The 27,372-nt window shown below is 41.2% G+C and overlaps 1 protein-coding gene across 6 annotated transcripts in view; it reads right to left on the bottom strand.

The window, feature by feature from the left end:
- The window catches only part of TTC13 (tetratricopeptide repeat domain 13), an 83,872-nt gene that overhangs the window by 19,701 nt on the left and 36,799 nt on the right, over positions 1–27,372 (bottom strand). For 3 of the 6 annotated variants that reach the window (XM_036277358.1, XM_036277357.1, XM_036277360.1), the window contains exons 5-13: positions 26,437–26,502; positions 24,626–24,718; positions 21,537–21,653; positions 20,470–20,580; positions 14,976–15,058; positions 13,153–13,294; positions 12,701–12,875; positions 10,244–10,400; positions 456–586 (exon numbers count right to left, since the gene is read on the bottom strand). In XM_036277358.1, coding sequence (XP_036133251.1) covers positions 456–586; positions 10,244–10,400; positions 12,701–12,875; positions 13,153–13,294; positions 14,976–15,058; positions 20,470–20,580; positions 21,537–21,653; positions 24,626–24,718; positions 26,437–26,502 — 1,075 coding nt within the window. The remainder of the gene's footprint in view (positions 1–455; positions 587–10,243; positions 10,401–12,700; positions 12,876–13,152; positions 13,295–14,975; positions 15,059–20,469; positions 20,581–21,536; positions 21,654–24,625; positions 24,719–26,436; positions 26,503–27,372) is intronic. The other 3 variants (XM_036277362.1, XM_036277361.1, XM_036277359.1) reach the window with 2 other exon arrangements.

Raw genomic sequence — 27,372 nt, 5'->3', positions numbered from 1 at the left:
CAAGGGTCAACTGTATAAAGAAAGAATCACAAGTATTGGCAATTTAACAAGACCAGATACACATTACAATCCTGAGAGCCCTACTAAAACTCAATCTATCAGAGGAAACTTGAGACACCCCCAAAGTTGTCCCCTCCCGACTCTGCTCCCTTCTGCAGCACCCAGTTCCCATTTCCCACCAGGCTTCTGGAAGGAAACAGCTCCTGTGGACGAGCTGCCTGATCTACGGGAATGCCGTCAGACCCATATTCTGTATTTATATCTCCAGTGCGCAGCAGCGTGAAGCCAAGGCAGGAAGCCTTCAGAATTCAGATGAATGAATCTACACATTTCTGTTATGATCACATGCAGATTTTGAGGAAGCACAACAAATTATTATTTTTAAAGCACAATGTGGTTTAGCAATCCTTGCTCTTTTGTCAGAAATAGTTCCATTTGCAGGTAGTTTCAGATACCTCTGTGTATTCTCTTGTTTGGCAGGAAACCAGGAGTTTCGTATTGCATCAGTGATCCCAAACGATCCGCCACACAAATCAGCTCTTGTACCTCAGGCTTGTAGCTCTCAAAATTCTGATGTAACACGTCTCTAGAAGAAACATTATACACTCGATAGGACTTTTACAACATACATCAGGTCATCAAATTTCAGCTGTAAGGCAGTCAGTCACTTCCCCCACTGGAAAACTAATCAAGAAACCAATGGGGTAGTGACCACATAATTTTTACTCCGGTGCTTTGCACCCACTCAAAGCTACAAGTATGTACACAATTACTATCACATGCTTGTTAGTAAGTCTGGTAACTAGTTTGAAATTCAGACTATCACTTGCTTTGTAAACTTCTCCAGATACATAACGTGCATGGACTGCCTTTTTCAATAGCAACCAAACCCCACACTATGTCCAACCCCCTCCTCGGGATTATAGCAAGTACTGGAATGGGATATGCGACCACTATGGTTTAGCTGTCAACCTGATAGAAGTTTTCACAACAAAGACTGCAATTCTAATTGTGTTGAGGTCCCCAAGACCACCCTCAGGTCCAGTTATTCACTAGGAGGACTCACAGGACTCAGTGCCCAGCTGTGCTCACGGCTGTCATTTATTACAGCAAAAGAACACAAGCACAAACATCAAAGGAAGCCCTAGCTAGTGTGGCTCAGTGGGTTGGGCATCATCCCATGTACCAAAGTGTTGCTGGTTGGATTCCTGGTCAATGCACATGTCCATGTTGCAGGCTCAATCCCTGGTAGGGGGCACCTGTCTCCTGGCAGACAGGAGGCAGCCAATACAATACAATATTTTATGTCTCCTGGCAGACAGGAGGCAGCCAATACAATATTTTGCTCTCACATCAATGTTTCTCTCTCTCTTTCTCTCTCAAATACATACATACATACATACATACATACATACATACATACAACAAAGGAAAAGGTACATGGGGCAAAGTCCAGAGGTGACCAGGCACAAGCTTCCGAGGATCTACTCCCAGGGGACACACATGTAAACTGGGGGCTGATCATGTAACCATATTGCTTGTATAATCAGCTTGGGCACAGTGATCCACTCCTATCTGTTCTGGGCATGGTGGACTCTCCTGAAATCCAAGTTCCCAGATGCCAGCCAAGGGCCAACCTTGTAAGCAGGCCTTTCCAAGGACGGCAGCTCAGGCCTGCCATGTTAACCCTTTTCTGCACACAGGTATTTCTCTAAAAAGGAGTGGCAGAGAACCTATATAACCTCTTTGAGGTACCTACTTTTTAATTTTTGATTATATAATAATTGAGACATACAAAAGCATACAACCTCAGCATCCAACTTAAGGACTAGAACAATTTCATATCTCTGTTTGTCTGCTTCTTCCATATCCTTTCTTCCTGTCCTTAGCAAGAAGAGGTAGCTTGTCTTTAACTTTGTGTTCATGATTCCCTTACTTTCATCTTTTAAAAAATAGATTACATATGTGTACCCCTCAATAATATTTTCTATAGTTTTCTTTATAAGCTTTGTGAGAAAAATGGTGTGACATGTAGTCTACTGACTTGCTGTCTGTACTCAGCATGGTATTTTAAGATTAAGCCACACTGTAGCCCTGGTCATTTGCTATACTGCTGTAAAAGATCCCACTGTGCGATGGTGCTACATCCATCCATTCTTCTGTTCATGGACCTGTGGGATGACCTCCAGGTCTCAACTGTGAACAGATACTGCTCTCAACAGTCCTGTACAGGTCTCCTGGCAGACAGGTGCACAAGTATAAGGTTCTCTAATGAATGTACACAGGATTGTAGGATATGCAAGTGTTCAACTTTACAAGATAATGACAAGCGCTGGCCAGAGTGGCTGTAACAATTTAAATTCTCTGATCCCCTTCTTCTGGTCAATATGACTGTTATCAGACTTTGTAGTATTTGCTCATCTAGTTTGGGTTTATCTTTCATTCTTTATGGTGTCTTTTGTTGAACAGAAGTTCTTAGAGTTAATGCAGTCCAATTTATCAATCCTTTTGTCTAAGGTCTGTGCTGTGTCATTATTAGAAAATTCTCTAACTGAAAATCATAAAAGTCTTCACTTATATTTTCTCTAAAAATTTAAACAGTGTTGCCACTCACACTTAAGATTTTATTCATCTAAAACGAGGTCTCTATCTACATCATCACAAAAATCAGTTTTATTTTATCCATATAACAACCTAATTGCCTCACTGCCGCTTACAGACGAGTCCCCCTCTGATCCACACATACGTCTGCCATTCATCTAAGCTCTGGTAAATGCTTCTGAGCTCCCTGCTGTGCTCCTCTGGTCTACCTGTCTGTCCCCGCCCCAATAACACTCAATCTTCATGGTGTCTTAAGTCTTGCTATCTGGTAGGATGAGAACCTTCCCCTCCAAGTCTGGGCACTGTCTTCTTCAGGAGTATCTTGATGACTCTTGGTCCTTTTTTCCTCCACATAATTTATAGAATTAGCTTATCAAGTTTCTCAAAAGACTTTGTTTCAAATTTTGAGTGGCATTTTATTAGATCTATAATTAATTTGCAGACAACTGACCTATTGATATCATTGGGCCTCCTATTCATGAACACGGTATTTCCCTCCATGCATTTGTTTTCTTAGTATCTTTCAATAAAGTTTTATAATGAATTCCATATAGATTTTGTACATCTTTTGTAAGATACATTCCTAAGTACTTATCACTATTGTAAACTATTTTTGTTTGTTGTATAGAAATGCTAATGATTCTTGTATATTAATTATAATCAACCACCTTGCTAAACTCTTAGCATTTTTTTTTTCCTTTTTTTTTTTTTTTTTTTTTTGTGGTACGTGCCCCTAGCGGGAACCGAACCCAGGACTCTCTGGTCCACAGGCTGATGCTCAACCGCTGAGCCAAACTGGCCAGGGCAGCAGTTCTTATAATTTGTAAATTTTCTGGGTTTTTTGTTTTGTAAAAAAATCATGTGATCTGCAAATAACGACAATTTTCTGTCTTCCTTTCTAATCCATAAACTTTCATTTTTCATCTCTCTGCACTTTCTAGGATGTCAGTTCACTGCTGAAGAAAAATAATTTTAGCCTTTTTTATCTTGTTCTTGATTTTAATAGAAATGTATCTTATACTTCATTAGTTAAAATGATGTTTGCTATAGGTTTCTGATAGATACCATTTATCAGACTATGGAAATACTTTTGTTTTTCTAGTTTGCTAAGAGTTTTATCTTTTTAAAAGCATAAATGGTTAATTTTTTCTAGTTGTTTTTCTGTATCTATTCACACAATTATGTGAGTTTTCTCCATTCATCTGTTATACTTATATATTTTCTAAAATTAAATTACCTTTCTATTCCTAGGAACAATCCAACTTGGTTATCTTTTTTGTATACAGATGAGTTTGGTTTACCAATATTTTGTTTAGGATTCTTACATCCATATTTATCAGTGAGAACAGATTGGCCTCTACTTTTCCTTTCATGTATAATCCTTGTCTGGTTTGGTATCATTGTCATATTGACCTCACAAAATAATTTGGGAATATTACTATCTATTTTCTTAAAAGTCTGATAGGGAACTCCTGTAATGTCTTTGGGCTTGGTGATTCTGGTGTGTGTGTGTGTGTGTGTGTGTGTGTGTGTGTGTGTGGTGTGATTATAAGTGTGAATATTTTAAATACCAATTCAATATGTTTAATAATTATAGGACTGTTCAGACTTTTTATTTATTATCAAGTCAGTTTTGCAAATTGTGATTTTCTAGAAGTCTGTTCATTTATTCTTTGTGTTTAAACAATTTGTATAGAAGTTTTCATAGCATTCTTTTCTTAGCGTTTTAGTATCTGTGGATCTGTGGTGGTATCTCTTTATATCAACTCTAAAAGTCTGCGTTTTTTTCCTTTTCTTATTTAAAAAAAAATCAATCTCACCAGAAATTTTTTAGTAAAAAAGAGACAAAATTTTGACTTTGACGAACCTCTCTGTTACATATTTATTATTAATTTCTCTCTTCAGCTTTTTCTTTTTGGTTTCTTTGTTGTTTTTCTTACTCCTTAATTTTTATACTTATCTACTAATTTGCTTTTTTACTAGTAAAACATTTAAGGACATTAATATTTTTCACAATATTGGTTTCACTACATTCCATGGGTGTTGGTAGTATGTGGTATTTTCATTTTTGTTCATTTTAAAAGTATATTAAAATGTCCATGTAATTTCATCTTTAATTCATATTTCAATATGTGTGCTTCTTAATTTCCAAATAATGAGGATATTTTATATATATATTTAATCATATCGGTCAGATATGATACCAATTATTTGAAATGTATCGAAATATGCATAGAAAGTAGTCAATCTTTATAAATGATCTAAATATGCTTGAAAATAATATATATTTTTAAATTATTGTGTACAGTTGATTAATAACTCAAGTTTGTGTTGTTCAAATAACCTAAATCTTTACTAGTTTTTTGGTGTTTGATCAATCAAAAATCAGACTCTCTTGTTAGGATACTGAATTTGTTGATTTCTCTGTGAATTTTTATTAATTTTTGAAGTTATTTTATTACGCATATATAAGTTTATATTTATATCTTCCTGGTTTTTTGAACCTTTGCCATTTTGTAGTACTAATCTTTATTCCAAGTAATTCTCTTTCTTTTTAGTTTAAATTCATTAATATTAATATAGCTACCCCAGGATCCTTCCAGTCTGTTTCCCTTGGATAACTTTTTCCATTCCTTCACTTTCAATCTTTCCGTGTCCTTATGCATTAGGTGCCCCTTGTAAAAAGTACAGCATTGGATTTTTTTAAAATTCTAATCCAACTATGCCTGTCTTTTAACTGATGTTTAGTCCATTTATATTTCTTGTTATTACTGATATATCTGGATTTATTTCAACCTATTCTTATTATTTTTTATATTTCTTTGTTCCATATTTTGGTTGATTTTAGATTTAATTTTTTTCTCTTTAGTTTTACTTTTCTACTAATATGGAAGTTGTACACTCTTTTTCTAACTTTTAGTACTTACCCTAGATATTTTAAATATTTATATATAACTTAAAGTCTTAACATAATATTTAACCCACATTCTTGGAATACTTTTATTATCCCTCAACTTACTTGCTATTTTTGCTCAGTATGTTCTTTCTCTCCTTTTTACTAGCCCACAAATTAGGTTTTATTTTATATAAACAATGCTTGTTTAAGACTTACCAATTTACCATGCTTATCAATTTTTTTTTATCATTATTCCTTCTTTTTTAAAAAATGTATTTTTTTGAGAGGGAGAAACACCAATTTGTTGTTCCACTTATTTATGTATTCATTGGTTGCTTCTTTTCTTTAAAAAAATATGCTTTTATTGATTTTTTAGAGAGGAAGGAAGAGGGAAATAAAAGCATCGATGTGAGAGAAACATCAATCGGCTGCCTCCTGCACACCCCCTACTGGGGATCGAGCCCACAACCCGGTATGTGCCCTGACTGGGAATCAAACTGGGCCCAACCTCTCAGTCCATGGGATGACACCCGGTCCACTGAGCCACACCAGCTGGGCCATTGGTTGCTTCTTGTATATGCACTGACTGAGATCGAACCCACAACCTTGGCATATTGGGATGATGCTTTAACCAACTGTGCTATCTGGCCAGGGTCTCATTATAGCTTCTCGTATCTCAAATCTTACTCCTGGAATCAATTGCCTTCTTTCCTAATTACATACTTTAGACATTCCTTTAGTGAATGCCAGTTGTTGGTTAATTACGTTTTTTATTATCTGACTATATACATTTATTGGATCTTTATCCTCAAAAGATAGCTTTGCTGGGTCTAAAATTCTATTCTGCAAGTTATTTTCCTTTAGCACTTTGAAGATATTACTCCATTTTCTTCGAACTGCCCTTATGATGTGGAGAGGCTCATAATTAATACGATTATTGGCCCCAATTAAGTCACATGACTTTCCTTTCTATTTTTAAGAATTTCCTCCTTATCTGAGGTGTTCTCCAATTTTTTTTTCATTTACCTCTTTTAAACATAGATCTGTGGATTTAGGTGTTTCTCCATTTCTCAGTTCTGCAAAATTCTTAGACATTTTCTTAATTGCTTCTTTCCTATTCTCTCCTGAGATTTCAATAAGATATGTGCTAGACCTTCTTACATCTTCCACATCTTTTATCTTTTTCATGTTTTCTAACTCCATGACAATCTGTGCTATACTCTGGATACCTAATGCTCTATTTTCCAATTTTCTCTCAGCTATGTCTAATCTGTTTAGCCTACATACTGAATTCTTCATTTCAATAATTATATTTTCTATTCCTAAAGCTTCCAATTATTTTAATCTGCCTGGTCATCTTTCATAATCTTCTTGTTCATGTTTGTGATTTCTTTATAATTTTTTAAAACACTTCATTTGGAGTTATTTTAGAGTCTGTATTCAACAATTTCAATATCTGAAGTCCTTCAGGGTCCAAGTCTATTGTTTGCTGTTTCTGTTGATTCTGACATTAACAATCATATTCTGTGGGAATAGTTGGGGCCCAAACTGATTTCTTCCTGGGAAGAGTCTGCATTCGCTTCTGCTGGGATCCTGGAAATGCCTCCAACATGGAATCAGTGTAGCCTTGGAAGTTCAGCAGCCCCTCCTGCCTGTGCCTCCAGGCGTTCTGCTGCAGGCGCTGTCAGATACGCTTACTCCCCGGGATACTTCCGTTTAAATGTGCTGACCATTCACCACTCCTAGGTTGAATTCCCCTTACTTTCTTTTAAGAGAGTGAGAGAGTTGCTCTTCACAGATTTTCCTTAATTTTTAAGACACTGCAGACTCCCAGGAATCAGTGTCTATTCTAGAGCTCACAGCGTTGTAATGGGATAGCCCTGTAATATCTCTGCTTTGCCATACTGCAGCAGCAGGGTCATTTCAGATTTCCAATATGTTAAGTAATTTGTTTTAAGAAGTAACGTGGCAGGGACTTCCGGTCAAGATGGTGGCGTAGGTAAACGCAGTATCGCGTCCTCCCACAACCACATCAAAGTTACAACTAAACTACAGAACAACCATCATTCAAAACCGCCTGAAATCAAGCTGAATGGAAGTCGTACAACTACGGAATTAAGGAAAAAAAAGAAGCAGCTACATCCAGACCGGTAGGAGGGGCGGCGGCGTGAGGGGGGGGCGGCGGCACAGCCGCGGCGGAGCACACAGCGGCGAGACGGGCTGGTCCCACACCCAAGCGTGGTGGATAAAAATCAGGAGGATCCCGCGGCTGGGAAGGTCCTTCCTGAGGACTGAGGGGGTCCCCGTCCCACACCAGGTGTCCCGTTCTGGGTTCCAGTGCCAGGAAGAGAATCCCCATAACTTCTGGCTGGAAAAACCAGCGGAAACTGAGGCTCAGGGAAGCTGAAGCGGCTGGAGCCCCAGGCAGCTCCTTAAAGGGCCCACCCACGGACTTATCGGATTCTCTCCCTCTAAGCTCGGAGGGGAGGCAGCTCGAGGGGCACCAGAGACACACAGGGAAGAACTGAGCTGTTTGGCACTGGAGCGAGAGCTGGAGAGGGGGCTTCCTCGGGGACAAACGTGCTGTCAGAGGCCTTTGTTCCTTTGGTGAGCCCTTCCCGGGGGCGGCAGACAGAAGCCATATCTGGGACTCCAGCAACCTGGCTCACACTCGTAGCCCCGCCCTGCTGACTCCCTGAGGCCCCGCCCCGCCCCGCCCCGCCCCGCCCCGCCCCACCCAACTTTCAAGCTGTTGCCACTTGCTTAACCATAGGATTGGCCGGTCTTGGATCCTGCTTCAGGTTTTTCCTAAATTCTTTCAAACGAGCAGCACCGGGTCTCAGCGAGCCCCATACCTCTTGTTAAGTAATACACAGAAACAAACACAGGGAGGCAGCCAAAATGAGGAGACAAAGAAACAGGTCCCAAATGAAAGAACAGAACAAAACCCCAATAAAAGAACTAAGCGAAAGGGAGATAAGCAACCTAACAGATACTGAGTTCAAAATACTGCTTATAAGGATGCTCAATGAACTTAGTGAGAACCTCAGTGAACTTAGGGAGGGCATCAAGAGCATAAAAAAGTACCAGTTAGAAATCATGGATACACAGTTAGAATTGAAGGAGGCATTAACTGAAATAAAGAATAATTTACACAGCTTCAATAATAGAGTATGTAGATCCAAGGAGCAAACCATCGATTTGGAATATAAGGAAGCAAGAAATCCCCAATCAGAAGAGCAAAAAGAAAAAAGAATCCAAAAAAAAGAGGATAGAGTAAGGAGCCTCTGGGATAACTTCAAGCGTGCCAACATTCGCATCTTGGGGGTGCCCGAAGGAGAAGAGAGAGAACAAGAAATCGAAAACCTGTTTGAAACAATAATGGCAGAAAACTTTCCTAACTTGGTGAAGGAAACAGACATACAAGTCCAGGAAGCACAGAGAGTCCCAAACAAGATGAACCCCAAGAGGCCCACACCAAGACACATCATCATCAAAATGCAAAAGGTTCAAGACAAAGAGAGAATATTAAAAGCAGCAAGAGAAAGGCAGCTAGTTACCTACAAGGGAGTACCCATTAGGCTGTCAGCTGATTTCTCAAAAGAAACTTTGCAGGCCAGAAGGGAGTGGCAAGAAATATTCAGAGTGATGAAAACCAAGAACCTACAACCAAAATTACTCTATCCTGCAAAGCTGTCATTTAGAATCGATGGACATACAAAAACTTTCCCAGACAAGAAAAAGTTAAAGGAGTTCATCACCACCAAACCGTTATTATATGAAATGATGAAGGGTCTTTTTGAAGAAAAAGATAAAATGTATGAACAAACAAAATGGCAATGAATACATATCTATCAACAATGGAATCTACAAACAAAATGAACAGGAAGAACAGAAACATTCTCATAGATACAGAGAACATTTTATTGGTTGCCAGTTGGGAAGGGGGTTGGGGGAATGGGTGAAAAAGGTGAAGGGATTAAGAAGCACAAACTCATTGCTAGACTGACAAACCTCAAAGGGAAAGGGGTTGGGGGGGTGGGAAGAAATAAACCAAAGAACTTATATGCATAACCAATGGACACAGACAATAGTGTGGGAAAAGGTGGGAGGGGGGCGGGAGTGGGGAGGAGGGGGTCAATGGGGGAAAAATGTGGAACATCTCTAATACATTTTACATCCAACAATAAAGATTTGGAAAAAAAAAAAAAGAAGTAACGTGGCAAAAGAATAATGCTTATCAAAGACTGTCAATAAATACAAAAACATCTGGCCCAGCTGGTGTGGCTCAGTGGCTGAGAGTCGACCCACGCACCAAGAGGATGCCAGTTCGATTCCCAGTCAGGGCACACGCCCAGGTTGTGGGCCAAACCCCCAGTGGGGGGCATGCAGGAGGCAGCCAACTGATGTTCTCTTTCATGGATGTTTCTGTTTCTCTCTCCATCTCCCTTCCTCTCTCTAAAAATAAAGAAAAACAAACAAACAAAACAAACAAACAAAATATCTGAAGTTTGATGACTGCCCAAAATTAGCAGGGAAGATCAGACTAGAAGAAATTATACTATCCAAAGGTAAGTTTCACGATACTTTATGAACTAAAAAAAATACTTGCAGACATGTCTAATCCAAATAATAAAAATAATAATCAGAAACATGAATAGAACGCCATTTATCAATTAAGAGATATTATGATGAACTTGTAGTTCAGTCTTGAAAAAGAAAAAAAAACTAATTTAAAGCACTTACTTTATGTGGGGCTGCAGCCCTGGCTGCTCTTCGTAGTCTTCTATGAGGAAAGGCAGGTTTTTGGCCCAGTGGTCTTTGAAGCTTCCAGGCAGGTCCACATCGATGTTATATTCCGTAAGGGGCGTATCAAGGTGTGCATGAAGGTACCGAGAATACTCTGCAGACAGGAAACGAGATCTGACACACCAAATACTGCCCGAGAAACATTTTTTTATAGCTGGCTGCCATACAAATACTTTGTAACAAACTGTTATTTAATTATAAAATTGTAAATGGCCCTAGCTTGTTTAGCTCAGCAGCAGAGCATCGGCCTATGGACCAAAGGGTTGTGGGTTCGATTTCCGGTCAAGGGCACATACCTGGGTTGCAAGTTCTATTCCCAACCCCAGTAGTCGTGCAGGAGGCAACTAATCAATGTGTTTCTCTCATGTTGATGTTTCTCTCTCTCCCTCCTTCCTTTCCACACTCTCTAGAAATCAATGGAAAAAGTACCCTTGAGTGAGGATTAACACTAACAAAAAAGAATTCTAAATGGAGACTCCACATTTAACTAAGTCGCTACTATATGATAATTGGAGTAAAGTGCCACTGATTTGAGTGGCCAGGGTGAAATACAAGCCAGTCAACCTAGGCCCACTTTGGTTAAATTTTAACCACCCTTCCATGAACTATACCAAAGGTCTCACTTTTCAGTTCCAGATTCTGAGAATCCAAGTTCAGTGTCAAATGGAGTCTGGTTCTCTGTCAACTGATAGATGAATAACTGCCTACATATTCAATTTCATCAACTGACTGACTGACTGCTGCTTATCTCTACACAGCAGTATAGGGGGAAAACCCAGGACATGGAGTGCCCCACAGTTCACAAGTCCAGGTTCTCCCAAACCAGGAAAAAAGAGGAAACTGTAATTGAGGGCAGAGCTGTGCTGCTCAATCGGCAGCCCATAGCCACATAGCTAGTGAGTACTTGGATGTGGCTAGGGCGACTGAGAAACTAGATTTAAAATTTTATTTAATTTGAGTTAATCTAAACTTAATTTTTTTTTTTTTAATCCTTACCCGAGGACATTTTTCCATTTTTTGTTCAGATAGAGTGGGAGGGAGAGAGAGGAAGAGAGAGAGAGAAACATCAATGTGAAAGGGACACATGGAGTGGCTGCCACCCACACGACCAACCAGGGCCGGGGACAAACTGCAACCAAGGTACGTGCCCTTAGCTGGAACCGAACCCGGGTCTCTCTGGACCACAGGCCGAGGCTCTAACCGCTGAGCAAAACTGGCCAGGGCTAAACTTAAAAACATATTTGATTCAATTAGAAAACTTCAGTATGTTTGGAACAACTTGTACATATGAATCTGCTTTTTCAACTTTAAATTTTATAAAATCTAAATTTAGATCAAATATTTTCAATAAAAATTTAGTATCCAAATTGAGATGTATTGTAAGTGCAGATTTTGAAGACTTGGCACAAAAAAAGTAAAATATCAAATGAATAGTGTTTTCATATTACTTATATGTTGAACTAATATTGTGGATATACTGAATTAAATAAAATGTATTGTTAAAATTCACTCCGCCTGTTTGCTTTTACTTTTTTAATGTGCCTACTAGAAATGTTCAATTACATATAGTTTGCGATTTTTTTCAGTTGGACAGAACTGGTGTAGAGGCTTAATGTAGACGAAAGACAGGAAACGGAAGTAAAGATCTGGGTTTAATATGAAAAACAAAATCATCTTTATGAATGGCACTGAGAAGGTAAGACCATGACTAATAAAAGGATAACTCAAAGATTTCCTTTCCTCTTCATTCCAATTTTTTTTTCCTTAATCCTCACCCAAGGACATTTTTCTACTTTTGTTCAGATAAAGTAGGAGGGAGAGAGAGGGAGAGAAACATTGACATGAAAGGGACACATCGAGTGGCTGCCTCCAGCATGACCCCAACCAGGGCCGGGGACAAATCGCAACCGAGATATGTGCCCTTGACCGGAATCGAACCCACAACTCATTGGTCCTCAGGCTGATGCTCTAACTGCTGAGCCAAACTGGCCAGGGCCCTCCTCATCCCAATTTAATTTCTCCAAACTATGTGAGGATTCTGCAATGAAGGAATGACAGATCAAAGGCAGCACCTTTACATGTAACAGTAAACCTCCCGAAAGATTACTTTCCTGTCATTCCTGTATCTTTGAATAAGATATAAGACATGAATAGTTTGAACTGATGTAACTATAGAAAGAAAGTATGTAGGAAGTGACAAAAAAATCCTGAACTGGTCTTTAGAAGACATGGACTCCATCTAGTCCAGATGTTACCACTAACTGAGGGGTGGCTGTAGACACATCACCTTGAACCTTTGACGCCAGTGTCTCGTGGAACAAAAAAGAAATAAGCAATATGATTTCTACAGCTTTTCACATTAAAATTCAATGATTCTGCAATTTTCTGACTTACCTCGGAGATATTTCACTTTAAGATACTCTGGGCTGGCCTTCTGGCCGGGTAGAGGATCATTGAGCATAACTTTAGTTTGTGCCTTTATCCCTTCATAAAACTGTCCCATTGCAACGTGGCTGAGTCCTTTCATGTACTGGCACACCTCGTTATATGGCTCCAGCTGCAGACACCGCTGAGGCATCAAAGGTGAAAACGCCGCGTTAGTATCAATACAGTTTAAGAAAACATTCAAGTGCTTTATTCTTTAATCTGGAATTAGGCAAGTTTTCCCTCCAGGTTATATCAGACCAAATACATGCTCTGTAAACTAGCCTGTAGGACAAGGGTGTGGTTTTCCTTCCTTTTTGTTGTGGTGTAAACACTGTTCTCACCGCCTGGCCCATTCATCCCCGACTTCGGTGGAGAATAATCTAAGAACCACAGCGACAGGCCCGCCCAGGGACACTCACCTTGAAGTGCTTGAGGGCCTCCTGCAAGCTGCCGTGGTGGTAGAGCATGGTGCCCCGGAGCTGGAGGGTCTGCACGTGGTTCTGGTTGAGCAGCAGGGCCTTCTGAAAGCTCTCCGTGGCTGCTTCAAAATTGCCCAGTTCTCTGGAGGGTTAGCAATAGTTATGAACATAATATGGACACTTTAGCCAACACACACGATAAGATATCTTCAGAATTAAGGTCCAATCCTCGAATCAGACACCTTGACGTAGGTGTTCTCTTTTTAATTTTACCACTTTAGAGCATGCAGTCTTTGACACATCATATCTCATTGACTTTTTCTAAATCTTACCAGATTATAGGATAAACCACAGAGCTCTTGAAATTCTTTGGGAAAAATTATTTTACAGCTTACTCAAATCCCTTCCCCTAATTCATGAAGAGTCCCCCCCACCCCCCAATTTTGGTATTTGGATCAAAACATACATGTCTCCTTCAGAAGACAAAAAAGTATATAGGTTAAAATCGTACAAAGGTTTAGCATTGTGAATCAAATTCATAGGCTTAAAATATTGTATTTTTCTGTCACTGAAGTTATTTAAAGTCTAGTATATTGCTATATAATTTAAAATTCCGAAAAAAGAAGTATAGTTTAGAATTGTGATCATTTCAGTGTGAAAATGGTGATTACTGACCAACTTTCTTTTATATATTAAGATGTTTAGAAATAATAATAACGTACTATTAAAATACCCCAGATGTCAATTTTCTAGAAATAATAAATATTTTAAAAATTTTAACAGATTTGCCATGGCCAGTTTTGCTCAGTGGTTAGAATGACGGCCCACAGACTGAAGAATCTCAGGTTCAGTTCCAGTCAAGGGCACATACCTCAGTTGTGGTTTGGTCCCCGGGCCTGGTCAGGGTCATGTGGGAGGCAACCAATCAATATGTCTCTCTCACACTGATGTTTCTCTCTCTTTCCCTCCTACACTATCTGAAGAAAAATGGAAAAATATCCTTGGGTGAAGATTAAAAAAAAATTAACAGTTTACATTTACACAGCACTTTACTATTTACTAGGTGCTTTCGATCTATTTTCAGTAGATAGTCCCAACAACTCCATGGGACAGGAAGGATAAAAATCTCATTCCTTAAACCCCAAATGAATCCAATACACTTCCTTTAAGTCAGGATAAGAGAGATTCTCCAATTATTACATCAGATAGTAAGTTCTTGAATTGAATCTTTCCTGAAAAGGTACCTAACAGAGTTCTGAAGGGGGTTTCTGTTACTGTGTTTCTTTTCTAACTTTTATAGTACCTTTGACTAAGTCAGAGTATACATTTTGTTTTCAAAGCCAAGTCAGATGGCTCTACTTCTCCGCGCCTGCACGGAGCCAGGAAGCCAGGATCTAGGCACAGCTCCTCATTCCCGATAGTCAGAACTATAACATTTCCATCCCTCTGTTCTCAGAACCCTCACACAGATCACAGTGATGTGGGTATTAACCTTCCTTATGCCCGCCCCCCCCCCCCCCAAAAAAAACAGCAGCATCTATAACTCAACAGCTTATAAGGCCACTCTCATTTTCCAGACTGAAACATATACAAACTGAAGCTGGTTAAAGAGATCAGCAGTATGTACCATGATATCCTCTGATACACGGTTCCTTCTATATTCCAGGAAAGACCTTAGCAAGTATGTACATGCCTACGCGATTCAGAATGACCATTTCTTCTGGTTAAGAAATGCAATTTCACTGAGGTCCCACTGTTACATGAGGCTGTCTTGCTTCTCCACTGCGTCCTCCCACCTATCCGACTCCTATTAGTCTACTTACCGATAGGCCTGCCCCAGACTTTTATACGCATCAATAAAATCAACTTTCTGCTTCAAAGCTTCTTTGAAGGATTCAATAGCTTCCTATAAAAAGTTTACAGAAAATTATTTCATTTGCATGATTGTTAAAATTGAGTTTCGCTCAAATCACTTAAGCACTTAAATATATATTATACATGGTCTCCTAGTGATTTTCTTTTAAATAGGAGGACTTCAAGACGAGAGAGGTAGAAAGTACAGTGAGCTGGGAGTCTGGAGGATTTAATCTCAGTGGTAAACAAACGTGTTACTAGGAACAGGAGCAGCGCCCTGTCTTTCCTTTCAAAACGGGAAACCAGCTCCTTACTATCTTCTCATCAGGACTGTTAGTCTAACCATAACTCCTTATTCATATCCTTTCCTTAAGGAATAAAAGGCCCGTGAAACAACAAAAGCCTAATAACTGTGAAATAACTCAAAATGACCATAACTAGCAGCAATAAAATTGAACCAACAAAAGAGGGGACAAAAGCAAGCCCAAGGTGAAATTGTTTATAAAACAAGCAAAAGGCTCCTAGACTGGCTAGCTGAAGGATTCCCATTATCTACAAGGAAAAAGAAACTGTAAAACAAAATAAAACAGAAACCTTAAAGTTGGGTGTGCGGGCCTAGCTCCTGCCAGCAAAATGCTAGGTCTGGGTAAGGGAATGGAGGCCACGGGGCGCCACGCTGCAGGGAGGGGCTGTAGAAAACTGTGTGCTTGGCTGCCCTGGGACTCTCCCTGTGAAAACCGTTACAAAATGTACCATTCCGTTTCAGAACCAACATCCTAGGCTTAAAATAGTACCAAATGTATTTTTCATTATGATTTGATTATTTACTCTAACAAAAGATTATGAAGACATTTCACACATTTCCCAAGGAAAAGACGTATCTTACTTAAGTTAATGGCTACAAAGTATCATGCTCTCTAACAGCTTTAATGAGAAAGACTTTATAACTTCCGTGACAATCATGTCACACCTGATTAGATAGTTCAGAGTAGAGAACTACTAAAGATGTCACATGCCCTGCACATGGTAGGCACTCAATAAATAGCTCATGATTTGGTAGGCACACAAGAGCATTTTGCAAAAGCAGTACAATCCTAATTCTTTTCAAAAGTCATTCATTCCCTGCTTCTTGATTTTCTCGGGGTGGGGGGCGGGGCAGCAGGGCAAGAGAGGCTGGCTTTTTCAAAGTCTTCAAAGCAACAATGGGACAGCGACCTGCTCTTTAAGGAATTCAACTGAATGCTGTTTGGTAGAAAGGTAAGAATTAAGTAAATTTTAATATTTAAGAAAGTTAAAAGCCACTGTAAATTAGGCTTCCTATTGTGGCATAGTCTTGATTTTGAAGACTGTTAGAACTATATTTTTAATTCAACAAACACGTATTTAGTGCCTACTATGTGCCAGGCAGTGTGAGGCACAGGGGAGACAAAGATGAACAGGTCATTATCTCTGTCCTCTCAGAACTCACAGTCGAGTTAGACAGCTGTCATCTACCCAGGTTATTAGGAAATGAACTAAGAACTACGACAGAGGTACGAGTCAGTCTCGGGACGAAGAGGAAGGCACAGCTAACTGAACCTGGGGTACAGAAGAGGCGTCACAGAGGAAGTGCCAGCTGAGCTGGGTCTCGGAGAACGAGAGGAACTTGGGGAAGACAGAGGCCTTGTGGACAGGGAAGGGGATTGCACAGGGCCCAGGGTGCTCAGAATGGGGTGTGCGGGGGTCAGCAGGAGTACAGGCTACACGGTGGGGGGGGGGGGGAGTGGCAGAGATGGAAGAGATGGGAACCAGGCCTGTGGTCAGCTGGGGCCATGCTCTGCAGTCTGGCCGGTCCCAGCAAGCAGTGAGGACTGGGGGGGCTGCAGGCAGGCGTGCGACCTCACACATGGACTCTGGACAGGATCACTCCTATGCAACAGAGAAGACAGACTGGAGAGAGGAGAGAATGGAGCCCAAGGAGGAGGGGGCTCGAATTGAGACAGTGTCTCAGGAGAGAAAAAAGCGTCCAATTCGAGAGACATCTGTAAAAGCAAACCAAGACAGAACTGGGTGGTTGTTTGGGTATGACACAGGGAGAAGTGAGGGTGGGGAGTTTTTCAGCTGAAGAGTCTGGGTGGGGGCGAGAGCGTTAACCAATGTGAGGAGGACGGGGGAAGGACAGCGGCAGGAGGGCGAGGGGCATGAGTCCAGCTGGGGCGTGTTAAGTCTGGAGTGTTTGTGGACGTCTGGGGGAGATGCCCAGGGCCACCTGCTGCCCACTGCACTTACAGCATGCTCGGACGCCACAGTTCTTCAAAGTCTGATTTCTCTTCAGCTTTTAAGAGGCTTTGGTTTCGGGGTTCCTGTCTAATCACTGCACAGCTCTCTACCTCATTCTGCCAAAGAGGGGACATAGCAGAATCAAGATTTTAAGCCATCGGGAACAAAGACATTCGTTCGAGTGAGTCAATCTCTACGCATACGAACTGGCTCTGAATGTCAGCGCAGCAATGCGACCAGCACCTGCGCGGCCCTCCCTCGCTGGCTGCGACAGAGCAACCCAGGATTCTCAGAGGGAAGGCTGATCCAAATACGTGCTCGGAATACACAGTTTTTAAAGTATCCTTGAAACACAGATAAAACAGAGAATCCAATAGAAAAAAGTTTGCTGTTTTTTCCCTAGGAAAATCCAAAATGTCTGATACATCGACTGAGATAGACAGCTGTGAAATCTGTCATGTAATATATATATATAATATATTTCTAACGTATTATAAAGTAAACATGGCATCACTCACTTAACTAATTTCTAAATTGCTGTTGACCTGGAGAGACCCCTTCAGGATATAAAGGTAGCTCACTCTCTGGTCCATTTAATACTTTGTGTCTACAGTTCACAAGAGAAACAGATATCTAAACTAAGTTTGTTACTTTAATGAAGGCATTTCGCCACTGACTCAGTTTCCAATCTGGGTAATTAAGACACCCTCTGCTCCTTCTACACTTCATGGGGATGTCGCTGGGATGAATGAGACAATACATAAACACTCTGACCTCCTCGGACAGCAGGTCTATAAAACGCAGAGGAAGTCCTATCTGTTACACACGCTAATGCTGTATCTGTGAGCACGGTGCAAAGGAGGAAGGACCCCATAGTTTCCGTAGGATTGGCTTACCGAGGGGCTTCAAACATTCAGAGAATGAAAGCACTGGTTCTGGGTTCTCATCATGGAGATTTAGCATAAATCGAACTGAATCTTAGTCCTTGTCCAATCTGTAATTAGTGTCTCCATTACAGTGCTTTTCTGAAAAATTCTCATTTTGAAATAACTAAGATCCCTGCCCACCTGCCTCAACCTGGCTTTACAGTTCAAAGGGAAATCGTTTGCATTTGTTTACTTTAAAAAATAGTTGGCATTTCTATATTCCGATCTTTTTCTCCTCCATAAGCTATTCAAGGGGCAGAGTATGAATACAGTATTGCGACCCTGAAGTTTCATCTATGGTGACCGAGAGAGACGAGAGGAGAGAGAGCAGACAGGATGCGGCAGGGAAAGTCCACCCAGCCGCTGCTCGGGGCACGTGCTCAGGAACTGCTCCCCCAGCCCCGCGGCCAGTCTGAACCCCCAGGGCAGAGTCCTGGCAGGACAACCCTCCACAGACTCAAAGGGTCTGAGGTGTATAAAATAAAACTGGCAAAGTCTTTTCGGATTGGTGTTTAGTGAATGGGAGTTCTATTATTTTTTTAGTCTATAAAACATAGATTAAATTTTCACAGGTAAAATAATCCATTATGATTATTACCTGATTCATGGTTACAGCTTATAGAGAATCTCTCAAACAAAGTTTTATTTAATTCTCACAATCACTTCAAGAAGCAGAGAGCAGAATCTTCCCCTTGACAGGTGTGGAAGGAGAGGCCCAAAGAGTTTAAGTAACTTGTCCAGCACGCAGTTACAAAGACTCGGAGCCAGTTGGATTCCAAGACCTGCGACTCCAAATTCAATGTTCTGCCCTTGAAATTCATTTATTCCACTAATACTTATTGAGCAACTACTATGTGGCAGGCACTGTCTGTACCTCTGAGGGTTTATAACACGTGGCCTTCTTAAAGGCAAATCCTCTCCCCACCGCCGCGTGTGTGCATGTGTGACCCTCAGAACTCTCTCCAATGATAAAGTCGTGTTCATTCTGCCAGAGTACCTTTTGCTGCCCCGTGTGTGAACTCTTCCTAGCTTTCCACCTTCTCTGTGAAGACTCTCGACCTGTTAGTCAGTTGAAGGGGTTTTCGCCTGTGCTGACTGCCTGTCTTCAGTCGGGCACATCTGGTGTGCCCTGTACTGGAGCGCCTACTGTGTGGGCCTGGGGCACCGAGGGGCACCAAGGGGCCATGGTAAGAGGCCAGAGCCCTGCTGTCGGCTCCTAGCCGTGATCCTGGCCTGCTCGCTCCTGGCACAGGTCCTCAGCACATGCTCCAATGCAGACTCGGCAGGGAGAAGCGACGGGCTGGAGGTGGCATTTCTGCCCCAAACAGTGGGTCAGCTAAGATGACGCCTTTCCTGTTTCCCTCAACTCCGCCCACGAGCAGTCTTCAGAGGACAGCAGTGTGACCCATGAATCTCAGAGGTGCCCCAACCTGCTCCTGGAGGAGCCCAGTTAAGTCTCACCACCCCCGACCTGGAGCTAGCACTGTCTGTCTCCCCATCAGTCCTGTCCCGCACCTCCTCAGCCGCTATCGGGTAAGGATCCACTTCCCAGACACCTTTAGTCTCAGCTGCCCATTTCCCCCCAAATCTAGGCTGTACACCTTCTCCGGGCCTACAAATTAAAGTCAAAACACTTAGCATAGGACTCTGGACTGTGCAGTTCCCCCCTCCTCCAACTTCCCAGGCCCATCTCCCTCACACACCCTGACTTCATGCTCCACAAATGGGCTGCATTTCTCTGTCACCCCCGCGCCTTCCTCCCGCATTTCCACGTTCCTGTCACCCCCGCGCCTTCCTCCCGCACTTCCACGTTCCTGTCACCCCCGCGTTTCTGTCATCCTCATGCCTTCCTCCCACCTGAAGTACTCTTCTTCAGCCACCCACTCTCCTCTGCCTTCAAAGCCCAGGACAAAGCCCACTTGTTCTCTGGAACTTTCTCTAACTCTGTGTTTAAGTGAATCTTTCTTATCTTTGTCGCCAAAGCACTTTGTTCATATTACTTTCTTCAGTGCACTTACCACACGATAAATTCTGTGGGAGGTGTGTCTCCTGCAAGTGTCCGGCATCGGTCCTCCCCTGACTAACCTTCGGTCCTCTCCCCTCGGTGCCCTCCTCAGCACTTACCAAATAGTAGGAGCTCAATACCATGTTCACTCAAACTACGTCTGAAGTAAACCAACTGGCTACACTGAGACTCGGGGAAACATGCTGAACAAGACTGTCCCCACTGCAAAGTGACAGCAGACGCATCAGATCACACACAGTGACGCTGGATCACCTTCAGAAGTCCTCTGTGAAAGAAAGTTAACCCTTTGTATAGCATGGCTATAGGCTGGTGTTTGTTCAGTTCTAAGGACTGCTGAAAGTCTTCGTGGGCTGTTGCATAATCCTACGAAAGGGAGAGTGGAAAAAATAAAGTAGCATTCATTAGATATTTGGACATTTCCTGCTTCTGATTGGGAGAGAAAAAAATCCCAATTTATTCTGTGCCCTTTTTAGCTTTAAAGGAAACATTTCATGACCATAAGTATTATTAAGCTGAATTCTTACACTGTTTGTTTAAATAACTGATTTTCTTAGGAAGCTGATGGAAAAAACTCAAAGGTTTAATTTAAGCATACTGTCTCAACTATAAAAAGAGTATTATTTTAAATAATATTAAAGTCATAACCTGTTAGAGAAATTTTAAAAATTATTTTCCGGTACTAATATTTTATAATATTGAATCCTTTAAAGTAATTATGCCAGAGCTCAACATTCAGATGTATTATGCTGAGATTTTAAAAATATATATATATATTTGCATTAGAAAATTATTATAAACATTATGTAAACTCAAAAAGGTAACTGTGGCCATCACAAATACCACTGTAATGATAAAAGATAATCTGGCTAGATATGGGTCACCCACAGAGAGAGGCTAGAGTCTGGGAAGCCATATTAGTTCAGGTCATGGTTCTCGGGTTGTGACCCCAGAGGAATTCGAATCGTCCCTCTGAGTTTAATGATCACACTGACAGCAGGCACACCTGCTTCCCCATGCTGATCTTTCCAAGAAAGGCTGAAGTATAATCTATGAACCAAATTTCTCTTCTGCTTCTCTCTCTATATATATATTTTCCCCCTCATCCTGAATTAGTTACTGCTGACAGTTCAAGCAATGTGTTGTTGGCACTTACTATTTAGTCTATGGGTCCAATTTCAGCTAAAGAAAATGCTCTTATAACTAATTGCCTTGCATACTATGCAGCCTCAAACCCAAATCCACAGCAGCTTTCTGAAGCGGAAGGAAAGTGAACTCTTTATCATCACGAAAGGAAAAGTTTCAAGGCAAAAATTACTCACCTCTGATATGAAGTACAGGGTCCCCCGATGTCTGTACAACCGTGCAGAGGGCTGAAGCTGAATAGCTTTAGTAAGATCATTCACTGCTTCATTAATTCGTCCCAGAGGGGACAGAATCTATAAACCCACAAATGTTATTAGGAAAGAAAACCTCCAATGACCAACCCTAAAACTGCCAATGGTTTTTCAGTTACACTTCAGCACACCCCACTCTCTGTATTACCCTCTCCGCAGACTAGTATCCTTGACCCCATGTACTAAGCAGTGAGGTTCAAGGTCGGCAAGCTGAGAGGCCACTCCTCTGTCCTGCCAAGGAGGAGGCTAAGGAACTATGACTGCAGCAATTGCCCTGTGACTGTTCCACGTCCTGGGTTATCACAGATGTTGCTTTTCTTGAAATGTGACCATTTTTTTCTCAATCTAGAATTTGTCTTTCAAATCAAAATTTGACATGTCAAAATCAATCTGAAAGAAAACTTGGAGCTATTGAAACAGAAACCGTGGGACACAGACAGAGCCCTCCATGGTCTTCAGCTATGTCCTCTGAGGTAGTAAGTGCTGAATGACAACTTCCAAGATTTCAGGTGTTTTGTAAGCCCTGTTGTGTTCATTCTTAGCTCATCAGCCAGGATCTGCAAAGCAGGGGAAGAAACACCTGCAAGGCTGTCTGGAAAGCCATTGGTCCAGCAAACAGCTGTGCTCAGGCAGCATGACAACACAGAAGACAGTCCAGAATGCAAAAGGACGCCAAAAGGACGTCAGAAAATCCAAAGTGCGTGTCAGTGTTCATGCACCAAGCTCAAGCATTTTCTCTTTCACAAGGGTTCTTAAATTAGAGTTGGTTTTCTCCGTATAATATAGGTCATTGTTACCAAGTTTTACTAACTGGTTTTCTATTTTGCAGAAACTTCAAACCAGCAAAAGAGAGAGGATTCAAGCACATCACCAGTGGCAAGAAGGATAGCTCAGGAAGAAGAAAGAAATGAATGTATGCCTGAGAATTCAAACAGCACAGTGATCTGGGTTATATTTTGGAAGGAAAAACATCTCTACCTAGTTTATTAACCCTTAGGTACATAACTGATTATCACAGCTCAGCACCATAATCAATAGGCAGAATAACTAAAAATGTTGAATTGTGTTCATTAAATACAGACTATTTCAGAAAGTAAAATTTTTTTCATAAAATGATTTATGATATATATGTATAAATGGTATGCTTATACTTTAGCTAAAAAAATTGCTAGGTAGTGACAATACTGCCCAATAACACTGGTAAAGAGGATAGCATTATGTATTTTTAAGATAATTGAAAATTACTCTTCTAATTACCAATATCATTTTTTTTTTTGGTACACAACCCTAGCGGGAACCGAACCCAGGACTCTCTGGTCCGCAGGCCGACGCTCCAACCGCTGAGCCAAACTGGCCAGGGCCCAATATTATTTTTGGATACACAATTAGCTTCTCATTACATATACAAAATTTTTAAATCTGCTAAATAAGTCTTTTTTCTAAGTAAATGTAGAAGTTAAATTCATGCTTTATTCATAACGTTTTAATATAACTTCCGAGTAACGGAGGGCCAAAGCACCAGCACCCCTCCCTGGGGCAGATGATCACAAATTCACCCCCAAATGCTCACCCTGAATACCAGCGGGGCTCCTGGGCAGTAATGAACCTCAGGGTTATAATCCAACATAGGACAGAGATAATGACTCATAGTGTCATTAATTGAGAAAGAATTTTACTCAGAAAGCCAAATCCCCAATAAAGCATAAAATTATCTTTAAGAAATTGAACTATAATTTAAGATACTATATGATTTTGAGAGCTAGTTTTAAATTACTAAGAGACTTAGTGTTTCCTTGCTAAGTTTTCTCTCCCGAGAGAGGAAAAAGAAGTAATTTTTTCCTTTAGTTCAACTATGAAATCCCACCTGATCAGATGACTAAAAATGAAGTTTTATTCAGGTTAAATACATTAACATAAACTCTAAAGCATTTAACATGGCTAAGTGTGCAGTAAAATAAATACAACAGGAAACCTGGATATTCACTATTATTTTATGAAAATAGTAAAATGAATACATTTCATTAAAAGTGAATGCTTCGCATACATTCCTTTCTCTGATCTGAACACCCTCCTCCACCGTGTTCCCCAGGACGTGGGATCTGATCCATCTCAAATCAGCTCCTCAGTGAGGCCTCTACAAAGCCTGTAACACCCCTTCCCCTTGCTAACCTCACCCAAACATCGGGCAGGCCAAGGCCACACCTTTCTGCTCCTCTTAGTGTCTGCTGTCACAGGCATTACCTGGAGTTTCCACCGTATGTTACCTCTCTGTCTCCACCTCAAGGTCTGGTTACAGTCACCCTTACCTGATCTATGTCTCCATATAGATAGGCGTTATGTCATAAGAATTATAGATAAGCATGTACACACACACACACACACACACACACACACACTTGCTTCTAAAGGCTACAAATTTGCCCTGGCCAGTTTGTCCAGTGGTTAGAGCATCGGCCCGCGGACCAAGGAGTCCCAGGTTCAATTCTGGCCAAGGGCACATACCTCGGTTACAGTTTGTCCTCAGCCCTGGCTGGGGCCCTGCAGGAGGCAGCCAATCAATGTTTCTCTTCCTCTGTCTCTCTCTGTCTCTCTCCCCCTCCCACTCATTCTGAAGATATTTGAGAAAATATCCCTGGATGAGGATTAATAATAATAATAATAATAATAATGGCTACAAATGTCATTTTGACCACACTGTCATATTGTTTTGCTAAAGTATATCATATATACAATAAATGTCATGTGTAATATACTTTTTAATGAACACTGAGAGTAGTACTTGTCATAAATGCATATTTTAACACTAAATATTACTATTATATGTTAAATCAGGAGTATCACTCAGCTCATAGTTTTCTAGTAACTTTAACCATGTTTAAAAGCATTAAGTACCTAGGAGGAAAACACAATAGATATAAGGGAGCTTTAAAATTTACAAGTAATAAAATAATAGGCAAAAAATCTGAGATTCAACTAATCCAATAAGGGCAGAGGGAAAAGAAAACCACACTCACTTCTGCTCGCTGCTCAAATACCTCTGGGCGATCTGGTTCCAAGGTAATTACTCGGCTCAGCTCAAACAGAGCAAGTTCCGCATTCTTAATGTCCTTGAAAAGGTATTAGCTTAGTGTGAGATACACCGTCACTCAAAACCAGGTGGAACAGATTTTCTGAAGTAACACGTTAGTAATGATCTAACCACTTACTTAGAAATAACCATGAGTTTGGCCGCTGAGCAGCAAAGCTGCCAAGCGAAAGACGTGATGTCACCTTACGTAACTCACCCGACTCCACCTACTCAGCACGCTGCCCTACTACCTATCACAAGTTCCGTAGGTGGTAAAATACTTTCTAAATTTAACCTATTCAAACACTGAATCAGTGAATTGCAAGGGATGAGAATGTGGACACCAGGAGGCCAAAGGATACTGCTGACCCGCAGCAATGTGGGAACAGAAGGGGCCAAGTCAGTGTCAATCAAACCCCTAAGCCTACCTACACCGTAAGAAGTATAGGTAAGTTCTCTTTAAAATTTGCACATTACACCCTGGCTGGTGTGGCTCAGTGGTTGGAGCGTCAGCCCTCGAACCAAAGGGTCTCAGGTTCTATTCCTGGTCAAGGGCACGTGCAGGAGGCAACCAATCGTTGTATCTCTCTCACATCGATGTTTCTCTACCCCCCGACCCCCACTCCCACCCTACCTCTGTCTCTAAAAAGAAAAAAGGGGGGAAAATATCCTTGGGTGAGAATAAATAAATAAAATTTCCACATCACTTTTATATTAAAAATACATGAGCATGTTACTTTTATATTAGAAATGTATTAAAAATACTAGAAAATGTCATGTCAAGATATAAAATTAAAAGAGATGAGAATTAGGAAGAAGCAGCTCATCTTTGACCTCCATTAGGGAAACTTCAGTGCTTCTGTGATGTTCTGAATGTAACATTGTTACCATCCTAAACCTCATTTCCAAATCTGAGTTCATTTTCAGTCCTCTATATCTCAGAAGTATACAAATATTATACAAAATTTCTCTAATAGGCTTTAGTACAATCTTTTTAATTGGTAAAGATACAAAAGTGATATTTCTCCCTCAAAGCATAATTTCATTTGAATATTTTTCATATACAATAAGACAACAAAAATTATGTTTAATGTTCTAGACTGAAAATGTGGAGATCTGAACCTTAGACTATTTCATTATTTACTCTATAATCTCAGGATAGGCTTCATTTTTATACCATGATTCTTCTGTTGAGCAAAATATATTTGTTATAACATTTTTCCTGCATTCCTCAAGGAGACAAGGAGAATAAGGAGAAACAAGGAGAATAAGGGCACGGAGCTATACCCATCTGGGGAAAGTATAATATATGATAACAAATAAAGTTTACAAAATAAACTTCTGTTCCTTTACTCAACCTTTAAAATTGTGAAAGCAACTCCAAGTCTGAGTCCTACTGCACTACCGATGCCCAGTCTGCTTTACCAATGAGTATTTCTGAGGAGTTCAGCTACCATCTCCTGCTTTTCTTGGTCTATGTCCAGTTCACCACTAAATAAGCTTAGGCTGGCAGAGACTGTCCCTTTGGGGTAGAAAATATGGCAAAATTGACCTCAGAAGACCTGAGTAGACATTCCCAGTTCACCACCTCCCAGCCACGTGACCTTGAGTGAGTCCTTTCCTGCCATTTCTTGTTTGAGACCTGGAGCAGCCCACTGCATTCCCACCAGAGCTCAACCACAGTGAGCGGTTCTACCAGACCCTGGTCCGAGGCAGGTCATGTAGGCACCATGACAAGCGTAACTATTCCATACTCACATGTAGGCCCTTCTTTCCATAGGCTATCCCTCGGCCATAAATTGCACTAACCAGATCAGGCTCCTCCTAGTCAGACCAAAACAGAAACACGTCAAAAACTATAAACAAAACAAAACAAAACAAATCAGTTTCTGCTTGAGCACGTCATGCCACAAGTGACGGCCTAGGTTCTGCTGCCCACTCCTCAGTCGATACGCAGTCCCCAACAGGAAAGTCTGTGTTCTTAAAGCCCGTGTGAATGAGACATGCAGTAAGAGGTTCGCGTTAAAAAATACTAAAGAAAGAGAACCAACACTACGGGGCTCTGTGCTAGTGTCTTCACACAGTCATCTCATTAGAATGCAACCCTCTCGACAGCTTCGTGGCGCAGCACCAGCAAGCAAGTCTTCCAGAGCAAACGGAGGCTCCAAGAAGTACACAGATACGAGTGAACGACTGGGTAATGCCACTTCGTAGTTTGTCTCCTTCTGAACAATCATGAAATAATCTGGAAAGGAAAAGACCCCCTGGTGCCAGCACATGAGGAACAACATTTGAGTCGGCTCCACAGTCTGTTGGGGATGAACAGTCCTTTATACTAACGGTTAGACCTTTTCTGCAACCTGCTCTCAGGTGGACTGAATGAAACACCTTTCAGCCCCAAGGACAGAGCGTCTGCTGCCCCGGCCATTGAGCCTCTGCACAGTCAGGAGTAGGAACTGTCCCCCTTGCTGAGTGAGATACCCTGAGTACACACAGCCTCTGCAGTTCTGACCTCATCTCTGAATCCGCGCCTATATATTTAAGAAAGAAGAGTAAAGAGCCTGTGGCTATATGATCCCGGGTGAAACTCTCGACAGCGCTAAAGCATTTAACAGATGAGGCACTTCATAGGCTAATCTAATGTTCAGTTCCGATCCGAGAGAGGGTGCCAGCCAGCCCTGCAGAAAAAGATGC

The sequence above is a fragment of the Molossus molossus genome, unplaced genomic scaffold, assembly GCF_014108415.1.
Source record: "Molossus molossus isolate mMolMol1 unplaced genomic scaffold, mMolMol1.p scaffold_m16_p_23, whole genome shotgun sequence".
NCBI classification, from domain to species: domain Eukaryota; kingdom Metazoa; phylum Chordata; class Mammalia; order Chiroptera; family Molossidae; genus Molossus; species Molossus molossus.
Note: the sequence above shows the minus strand (reverse complement) of the source record. Positions and strands in the feature narration are given on the sequence as shown.